Source organism: Poromitra crassiceps, assembly GCF_964638095.1.
Source record: "Poromitra crassiceps genome assembly, chromosome: 20".
In the NCBI taxonomy this organism is placed as follows: Eukaryota; Metazoa; Chordata; class Actinopteri; order Beryciformes; family Melamphaidae; genus Poromitra; species Poromitra crassiceps.
Genome location: NC_139637.1, coordinates 1,577,765 through 1,588,158, shown reverse-complemented (window position 1 = coordinate 1,588,158; position 10,394 = coordinate 1,577,765). Strand labels below are relative to the sequence as shown.

The 10,394-nt window shown below is 43.2% G+C and overlaps 1 protein-coding gene across 1 annotated transcript in view; it reads left to right on the top strand.

Moving 5' to 3' along the window:
* Positions 1-6,603, top strand: part of LOC310794637 (protein NDRG3-like) — a 52,961-nt gene extending 46,358 nt beyond the window's left edge. Inside the window, exon 16 of the mRNA XM_083656627.1 lies at positions 5,727-6,603. Within this exon, the coding sequence (XP_083512753.1) occupies positions 5,727-5,902 (176 nt within the window). The 3' untranslated portion in view covers positions 5,903-6,603. The remainder of the gene's footprint in view (positions 1-5,726) is intronic.
* Positions 6,604-10,394: the final 3,791 nt, after the last annotated feature.

The window sequence follows — 10,394 nt, the reverse complement described above, 5'->3', positions numbered from 1 at the left end:
TCTGGGACCCGTTTTGAAAAATTAGCGTATACGGCCAGAACGTATAGTCCCAGAACGCGGTTCCATCTGGACGAAACGGCTATATGACAAAAAACTTTAGCGGATACACCTAAAGTCGTCTCCGTGTGGACATGGCCTTAGTTTACAGCCTCTACACTTCCCCTCTGTGTTGAACATCACACTTAGTTTACAGCCTCTACACTTCCCCTCTGTGTTGAACATCACACTTAGTTTACAGCCTCTACATTTTCACATCATTCAATGATGAATTTACTCTCATCACTTTTTCTCCCCAAAATTGATCAATAGCATTTTGCAACTTACTGAGATGTCATTTGAGTGAATGCTTCATCACTAACAGTTTAAAGTTGAGCTGAAATGAAAAATGACTTTTTAACTATTTTAGATCTCATCCATGCTCATAGTAACAATGTGTGCAATTTTTTTTTCACAAAAATCCAACTTCTGGTTTTTCACATCAAAAGTCAATCATGTTGTTTTTATTCATAACAAAATCTACAGTGTGCTTACGTCAGATAGTACTATCACATTTCAACCCAATTTCTTTTTTGACTTTTTATTTGGAAAAGCATTCATTCCACATTCGTCTTATACATAGCACCAGATCTACTGCAAGTAGATTCTCTTAGCATTGTGCACATTTAAAAAGAAATAGGAAGTAGTACATGTGATACATTTTTTACAGTTTGGCTCTTCCAACGCTTTTCTTTTATAACATTATAATGTTTTACATTTGAACAGCTTTCAGCTTAGACATTATAGAGAGCCAAAGTGGAACGTCACTTCCTGCTTCAGCACTGTACCAGAGATTTTCATCCGCATTTATTTTCCCATAGACATTTTGTAAAATGCTTATAAAAAGAGTTTTACTTGTTCAAACCAAACGGTACAGATATATTTAGAAACATGAGAGATCGCATAACATTTCACTTGGACCAAAACGTAAAAAAATGCGCGTTTAAAGAAAATCTTTTTTCGATGTTTTTTTAAGTTTTGTTCAAAATGTTCTATGGTCTCTCCAGATTCTAAATATAGCTGAACCGTTTGGTTTGACCAAGTAAAACTAGCATGTTTTTTCTGTAAGGATTCAAAGCTCTGGAATGCCCCCTTGTGAAATTTCAACCCAATTTCAACCAATAATATCATGACATGACAGCTGTCAATCAATCTTCATGGCTAGGAGAAAATTCAGAGCAGGCAACATGGCTACATACATAGGCAGACTTTGCTAGCCCATAAATGTTAATATACCTAGCCCAGTGATACTCAACCCGAGGCTCTAGAGCCACACGCGCTCCTTTATGGGTAGTTGCGGCTCTTTTAAGTCCTGCTTCAAATAAATAAATAAATAAAAATCTAATAAATTAATGGGAGGAAAGGGACTTTTTAATGGATTGTGGCTCTTGCAAAGCTTTTGTTTTTGTCAGTGTGGCTCCTGAGTAGGGCAAGGGTGAGTACCACTGATTCCTAGCCTATAAGGATGTTAGATACAAAATAAAATGAACAGTAATGTGTTCATGTAATGTAGAATGCAAAGGTATGTAATTAGCTCGTTACCAGGAATATTATTTATTATTTATTATTTACGGCGGCTTATTGGACGCTTCAAGGCGGGTGGCCAGCTCTCTGCCTCAGGGAGGAGGAGGCTGTCCACCTGGAGGCAGCCAACCCTCAGGGAGGAGGAGGCTGTCCACCTGGAGGCAGCCAACCCTCAGGGAGGAGGAGGCTGTCCGTCTGGAGGCAGCCAACTCTCAGGGAGGAGGAGGCTGTCTGTCTGGAGGCAGCCAACCCTCAGGGAGGAGGAGGCTGTCTGTCTGGAGGCAGCCAACCCTCAGGGAGGAGGAGGCTGTCTGTCTGGAGGCAGCCAACCCTCAGGGAGGAGGAGGCTGTCTGTCTGGAGGCAGCCAACCCTCAGGGAGGAGGAGGCTGTCTGTCTGGAGGCAGCCAACCCTCAGGGAGGAGGAGGCTGTCTGTCTGGAGGCAGCCAACCCTCAGGGAGGAGGAGGCTGTCTGTCTGGAGGCAGCCAACCCTCAGGGAGGAGGAGGCTGTCTGTCTGGAGGCAGCCAACCCTCAGGGAGGAGGAGGCTGTCTGTCTGGAGGCAGCCAACCCTCAGGGAGGAGGAGGCTGTCCACCTGGAGGCAGCCAACCCTCAGGGAGGAGGAGGCTGTCTGTCTGGAGGCAGCCAACCCTCAGGGAGGAGGAGGCTGTCCACCTGGAGGCAGCCAACCCTCAGGGAGGAGGAGGCTGTCTGTCTGGAGGCAGCCAACCCTCAGGGAGGAGGAGGCTGTCCACCTGGAGGCAGCCAACCCTCAGGGAGGAGGAGGCTGTCTGTCTGGAGGCAGCCAACCGCCCAGTCCTCTGCGGCTCAGTGCACTGAGCCAGCCAGCGAGTCCACAGTCCACAGAGCTGTATTTACATGACAGTATATTGTGTTTGTACGTAGACTGTTGTTGAAACGTGACCGCGAGGTTCCAGATGAGTCAGGTAAAAGACACTATTTAGCAGGCTGCTGTCAGAGGCACGGCCACTCGCCTCACATTCAGTCAGTCCAGTCCCTCACCCCAGACACGCCTCCTTTTCAACAGTCAAATCAAACTCCTCCACACGCTATGTCCCGCCTCTCTACCCTTTTTCACTCGGAATACGTCACGATAAGGAATACGTCACGATAAGGAATACGTCACGATAAGGAATACAGATCCTGGAAATGTCATTTCAGCTCGACTTTAAACTACGGATTTGATTTGAATTTGATTGAATTGTAAGTGTCACTTCGATCCAAACACGACTCAATATCTTTTTGTCGTTATTGGTCGTTGTCTCCTGTTACGTTACATGTTGTTTACCTCTGATGTTACCATGATGCTGTTACATGTAGTAACGTGTTGGCGGTGTCTTGACGTGATGACTTCACTCTGTGCAGACGTCAGCCTGAAGTGAACTCAAGTGACTCCAGTTTCAAATGAGAGGATGAGACATGTGGCTGGACACATATGTATTGACTATTTACTTTATTAGAATGTGGGTCCCTAATCACTTGAACCTAGTTTGTGTCTCAGATTGTGATTGTGTGTGTGTGTGTGTGTGTGTGTGTGTGTGTGTGTGTGTGTCTATAGTGATGCCTCACTAACTTTGATTGTAAGTAGCAGTTTCATACTCACACCACACTCTTTCTGAGCGTGTGTGTGTGTGCGCGCGTGTGTGTGTGTGTGTGGCCGTGTGTGTGTGTGTCTGCATGTGTGTGTGTGGGCGTGTGTGTGTGTGTCTGCATGTGTGTCTGCGTGTGTGTGTGTGTGTGTGTGTGTGTGTGTGTGTCTATAGTGATGCCTCACTAACTTTTATTGTAAGTAGCAGTTTCATACTCACACCACACTCTTTCTGTGTGTGTGTGTGTGGTTTGAGTGCAGTGTCTTGAACTAGAACTTTTTCTCATCCTTTCCTTCTTTCTTGCTCCTTCTCTCCAGTCCCTCATGTTGCATTAAGCAACCTGAGCAGCCAATCAGGTATCAGGATTTCAACCAGCAGTTTAAATAGCCCCGCCCCCTCCCTGTTCCATTTCTTTCTACTTGCCATCGTTTGTCTTCTTATTTCAGTCTACCTGCCTGGCTGTCTGTCTTCTCCTCAGCCTGTCTGTCTTTGGACCTGTCTCTGTCTTTACGACTGCATGTCTGTCTGTCTGTCTTTGGACCTGTCTCTGTGACTGCATGTCTGTCTGTCTTTGGACCTGTCTCTGTCTTTGTGACTGCATGTCTGTCTGTCTGTCTGTCTTTGGACCTGTCTCTGTCTTTACGACTGCATGTCTGTCTGTCTGTCTTTGGACCTGTCTCTGTGACTGCATGTCTGTCTGTCTTTGGACCTGTCTCTGTCTTTGTGACTGCATGTCTGTCTGTCTGCATGTTGTACTGTATCTTTCAGGTGACCCGTTTCATTTCTTCCCTCTACAGTGAAAGTGACCAGCAGGCGGCGCTGCATGCCAACACATCGGCTCCGTTCACACTGCTCTGCTTCATTCTGAATCTCTGCTCATATCTGTGCTTTGGATGACTGTTCATATGTATTGTAGGATGTGAAGCCATATCCATAATAATATATATATATAAGCAATATATCACGAGAGCAAGTGTGTTGTGGTGAATATTAGGCCTGCGGCCTCGTGGGATAACAGCTTATCAGCGGGATATATTCCACAACACACGCTGCTCGAGTGCTATATTGCTTTTATAAAACGGTTTCCAAGTATAATAATATAATAATAATAATACTATAAGTCCGACTGGCATGGTATTCTGAGAGTCAGTTGAAACACTACTGTAAGGCGGGACCTCTAGCAAGAAGATAGACGTGCGGGTGATTTGATTGGATCGTTCTGGAGACTGAAGTCGACATTGGCCAATCCTGGCGCTTGCTGAGAGCTTTTTGCAAAGTCAGACACCAGAGCCGTATGCCGACACCAAGTAACATTACGTCTTATTTAGAAATGCGGGGTTAAGAGTGAGGGCGCGCGAGAGAGGGGTTAAGACATTAGCCTGCGTCTATTCTTGTACAAAACATCATTTTCTGCGAAGTATTAGTAAAGTTATAAGCGAAGATCGATTCACAAGGATCTGAAAGTTGTCTCCGCCATTTTGTTTTTGAGGTAACCAAAGCCTAAGAGAGTTGCGCCATCATGCGTCTGGCTGCAAGCGAGTAGCTTTTTGTTTTGACACTACTGTAAGGCGGGACCTCTAGCAAGAAGATAGACGTGCGGGTGATTTGATTGGATCGTTCTGGAGACTGAAGTTGACATTGGCCAATCCTGGCGCTTGCTGAGAAGCTGAGAGCTTTCTGGAAAGCCCAACACGGAGCTCGAGGCAGCGCTGCCTTTTAGTAAGAGAGTTGCCATGGCAACCAATAACCCATGGCCATGGGTTATTGAACTCGGTTACTGGAATTATACAATGGCTGTGAACCAATCAGATTGCTTGATTTGAGAGAGCCGTTTTATAAATATATAATATATAACATATATAATATATCACATATCCATAATGATATGAACCAACAGTGATGAGCAGACCAACAAGATCAAAAGAAGCCACATCTGATTTTGTCTCAACACATTTGGTTTCCAGTTGTGACTGAATTGTAGCGTCAAGTCGTCCAGGCTGATGACAACAGGATGTGCTTCTGTAGCTTCATATCCATGAGGTTCACATGGCAACATGCAGCTTATTGCTGTTCACACTATGACTGGCCCATACAGACGCTTTTAACTTGACAATATAAACATTCTAAACTACTCCTAGCTTACTTCCTGTTGCAGTGTTTGCAATGCTAATACAATAGACCCTTCTCACGGGGGCCATTTTGTGTCAAAAAGGCAGGGTAAACACAGGTGCAAGCAAAACACTAATGAGGGTTTCCAACTTCCATGATTGGAATTTGGAAACCCTCGTTAGTGTTTTGCTTGCACCTGTGTTTACCCTGCCTTTTTGACACAAAATGGCCCCCGTGAGAAGGGTCTATTGAAACGCTACAGATCAGCTACAGTGTGAACGGAGCCTTCATTAGATTTGAATCCAGCTGCTCAGTCGCAGTGTGGACAATTCAAATCATCAGACAGCGTTTGGAGGGATTTTGGTTTCTCACACACTTGTGACTCCATAATGGTGTATTCTTGTAGTGACATATTGGTCGTGTGTGTGTGTGTGTGTCGCCCCCTAGTACCTACTGCCGGTATGACCCGGCTGGCACGCTCCAGGACTCACTCGGCCTCCAGCGTCGGCTCGACGGACGGTGCGTGCGCCGGCGTCCGCAGCCGCAGCGCCACCAACACGCAGCCAGAGGGCGCCGACCTCCACAGCCCCGAACACACACACACCATGGAAGTAACGGCATAGGACTGTTCTCTCATTTCCTCTCATTTTCATTTTGTCTGCATCTTCTGAGACAGCGCTTCCGCCAACAGAACCCTCTCTCTCCAGAACACAATCCAACAGCTTGGCCATTTGAACTTTGATTTCCTCCTGAGATTCAACTGTCTGAAAAAGGTCCCGACCTCAGAGGGCTATTTTCAGTCCTTCTGACTCCTGATGGTGAAATGTCTTCCCTGTGCTCCCTACTGTCTCAGTTTCAGAGCACGATTTGTCCATCTGGAGTCCCACGGTGTCGTGCTGTAGCTTTCTGTTTGAGCACTGAGAGCTGAGCAATGCTTTTAGCACACCCAAGTTACAAATATAAAATCAGAATCAGTCAGAATTAGCAGAAAGCTTTTTCTCCTACATAAGTACCAGTTCCAAGAGCCAACGTTGCGTTCTCTACAGTGGGAAATCAGAAATTCACACACCTCGACGCAGGGCCGTTCAATTGGATTTTTCCCAGTAGGAAGTTTCAATTACCCACTTTTGGAAGTGTCCTGAACACAGCGTGACAGAGTCAGCTAGCTGTTGTGTCTCTGGGTTTCTGGGTTCTATGGGTTTATTTATTTACAGCCCTTTCTCTTGTTATTACTATAGATGGTTACTTTCTAATAGCAAAGTCATTAGACTTGATCGACCGACCTGATTCCTGCGGTCCAAAATCTATCTGGACTTGTAGATTTGAGTCGTCAGCAGCCAGTTTGGCCAGTGGCAGGAGCAGGATGGTGGAGCCAACATGGCTGCCACTGGCAGCCATGTTGGCTCCACCATCCTGCTCCATGGCTCTGGCTCCAGTGGTTGCCATGGAAACATTGTACATGTAACTGTACTGGAATTCCATTGGTTCATCTTTAGACAGTGTCGTGTTCTGTCATATTTACACTCGACTGTTCTGCAGGTTTGCCCGTTCCTCAGCTCAGATCACTTTTCTTCCCTCGTCTCTCATAGTTGGGTTCTTCTGATCGCACATTATTATTACTCTTATTATTATCAGTGCTGTTTTTGAAGTGACAAGCGGCCTGTACACAGCATGGCTGTTGTGTGTAAACTGTATAACAGTGTGTCAGTCTAGTGTAGCTTTATATATGTATATATATATATATAATATATATATATATATATATATATCATCTTTTTACATTGTTTTGTTGCAATGACATTGATTGCAACAGGTTATAGTTAGTTTATAACCTTATAATTATCTATTGAAAAACATTGATCAAGGGAACTTTCCATGAGTTGGGTGAGTTTTCTCTGGAGCGAGGTTGCTAGTTTGAAATGTAATTTGCCACTCAAGCTGCGGCCTGAGATGCGGCAGGCTTTTCTAACTTAACACTCAACATGTGGGTCCTGTACGTTACTATCCAGCCTCATGAGGCACAGCGGGATGTCCTGGCTACAGTACAGTGCTGACACTGACACTGTGCTGTTACGTCTGCCGGATGTCCTGGCTACAGTTGACTTGATGAATTGCACTTTTTAAATGTCATTGAATGTTTTGGAGGTGGGGAGAAGGCAGAGTGTTGACTGACAATCGAGCCGTTTAGTACAGAGCTAAACGTTCCCTGCAGCTTTATTGAACGCAGCTCAGATTTAGACGCCGTCCGTCAAAGCCGAGTCGGTATGTGTTGTACTGTATATTACTTCTATAATTATTCCTGTGAAAATAGTTCCGGCTCTGATGTCGTGCTGACTTGCGCTCTGGGTGAAGTGTTGCTGTTGCTGCATGGTCGGTGTGTTGCTGACCGGAGGACTGAAGGCCAGCTTGTCTGTACTGGGCTTTCATACATAACACTTCACTTCAGTCCCATGAAAACTGCCTCTCTCTTCTCGATGAGAAACTACTTTCAATTAAATGAACACATAGATTAATTGTTGAATTCACACAACAGGCTGGCTATATTTCTCTAGATAACTTTAACTCTTAAAATAAAGTCACTTGGAGGTATGTGGTTTTCATCCGGCAGCAACTAATTGGTACATGTACTATATTCTGTATTCAAACCATAATACTGTTGTTACTGCTGTATATTATTGTTCTTACTATTATAACTGCATACTTCTATTTGAGATTTGTACTTAGATGTTCTGTTACAAGGTTTGTACTAAACCGTGGATGTTCTATTTCTTTCAACGGTGATGAGGTTTGTACTGAAATAATAAAGCTTGTTATCCAATAGGTGCTTTCATCCGAGTGTCCTGATTGGTCAAAGTTGGGTTTTTAAAGTGTTGTCTGTTACTGCTGCAACAGCAGCATACGGGCTTCCTACACATTTTCCATTTCAAAATGCCATACTTTGCCACACTCAAATGTCCACACTTCTCTGTCAGTTCTACACATTCAGGGTCAGCGTGGGAAATTTCCACTGGCCAGTTACTGCTTATGTAGTGAGTTAATGAATCAATCATTCTGATGTAAAGTATGTATGTTTGGCTGGGAGAATGAATGCAGTTATTCAGGTCAGTTTGCTTCAAGTGGATTTTCTTAATAAATTGTAGAAAACCAAAGTGCCAACTGTTGATCTCCTGCACAAGTCTGGTTCAGTGAAATCTCAGCAGCTGGTTAAGTCATTGAGTCATTGGCATTGATCAACAGTGTTGGGCAAGCTACTTTCAAAATGTAATATACTACATATTACTAGTTACTTTCATTTGAAAGTTAATAAGTTACTTTACAATATGATAGATAGATGGAGTACTTTATTCATCCCTGAGGGGAAATTCTGGTGTTACAGCAGCAGTAGCATCAATGACATTAAACAATAAAAAAAAGTTAAACAAATAAAAAAGTTACGGTAGGTAAGGTGCAGAAACAGCAGTATTAAAATATTGCAATAAGAAAAACAAACCAATACGCGAAAATATACAATATATACCACTTTACTTCCACCGCCTTTACATCTTACGTTTCCCAGAAACTGTAGGTAAATTAAATCAAATCAAATCAACTAAATACTCCTAAATAGTATTGAATAATACTACTATATTACTGTCTGTGTAGAGTAACTCGTTACTTATTACATTACTTTTGCATTACTTTCACCAAAATAACTGCAGTAGCAGAATGACATCACCGCCCTGGAACCAGATTTTTTTTTTATACCGTCTGAAGTCAATGTAAACCATCTAAATGTTATCTTTTTCCTTTGTTATTCTCATCTATAGTGGTTGTTTGCATAAAAACACAATTTGATTAGGAAATTATTATATCTTTATTTAAATATGTGCTTTGATTTAAAAAATGTAACTCAATTTGTAACTTGTGTTACTTGACAAAGTAACTGGTATAATATTACTGAAATCCTATTGTAATAAGTTATATTACTGAGTTGCTGATAAAAGTAATAATATTACACGTAATATATTACTTTTGTAATGAGTTACTCCTAACACTTGATCAATGGCACAGATATACACACTATGGCCTGTTTGTGACATGGGGCAAGAAAGAACATCAGTTTTACCCCTTTAACACATTGAACAGTTTGGCAGTAGAAGAAAAACACTGAAAAACAGGGTCTCAAGTATAATTTACACTTGAATCCTGTAGTTTCACAAAATTCAACGGTTGTTTAACCACCAGTGTAACTAAACCTAAACCCAAATGTTTGAAGCCTGAACAGGCCTTCTCTTATTGGCTGGTCTCTTTCCCCTGTGATGTCACCCTCTTGTCACAGTGTAATGGACAAGAGTGACTGATGAATGGCTCATTATGCTTCCCAGTTTGAGTTCTATGAAGAATGTTTGACTCCTCTTAAAATGACCTGCATGCATCTTTGATGTATTCAGGGGATGAATACATGGCACAATCCATCTGATACATTGGAGGTACAATGATACAGACATGGAAGGTACAAACGCTGCTGTTACATTCAGTTTGCTAAACCAGTGGTTCTCAAATGGGGGTCCGGGGACCCCCAGGGGTCCTTGAGAGGGTCCCAGGGGGTCCCCAGGCAAAAGGGGGGTAATTTATGTTCGCTATAATTCCATTCATAAGTAACACACTGACTATTTTGGTCATGGGTTTTATAAAACTTGTGACCTTCAGGTAAATCATGTAGATTTCATTGTGTTGATATATATATATTTAGGGGTCCAAGCACGAAGTGCGTGGATCCCTATTGTATCTGTTCCGTTTATTAGGGGTCCAAGCACGAAGTGCGTGGATCCCTATTGTATCTGTTCCGTTTATTAGGGGTCCAAGCACGAAGTGCGTGGATCCCTATTGTATCTGTTCCGTTTATTATTATTTTTCTTATTCTCCGCTAAAACAGTATGCACGGCAAAAACTGTAAGGGCTACAGTAGCCAGACTTTGCACATAGGTTGGAAATGTGCCCCACTACTCAGAGACAAAAAATTAGCCATATTGACCAGATGGTGGCGCTATAACAGACCATTTCACGTATTGGACCATAACTGCTGAACCGTGAGGCGTAGAATCAAAATTCCACATCTGCTGGATTCCCTGGATC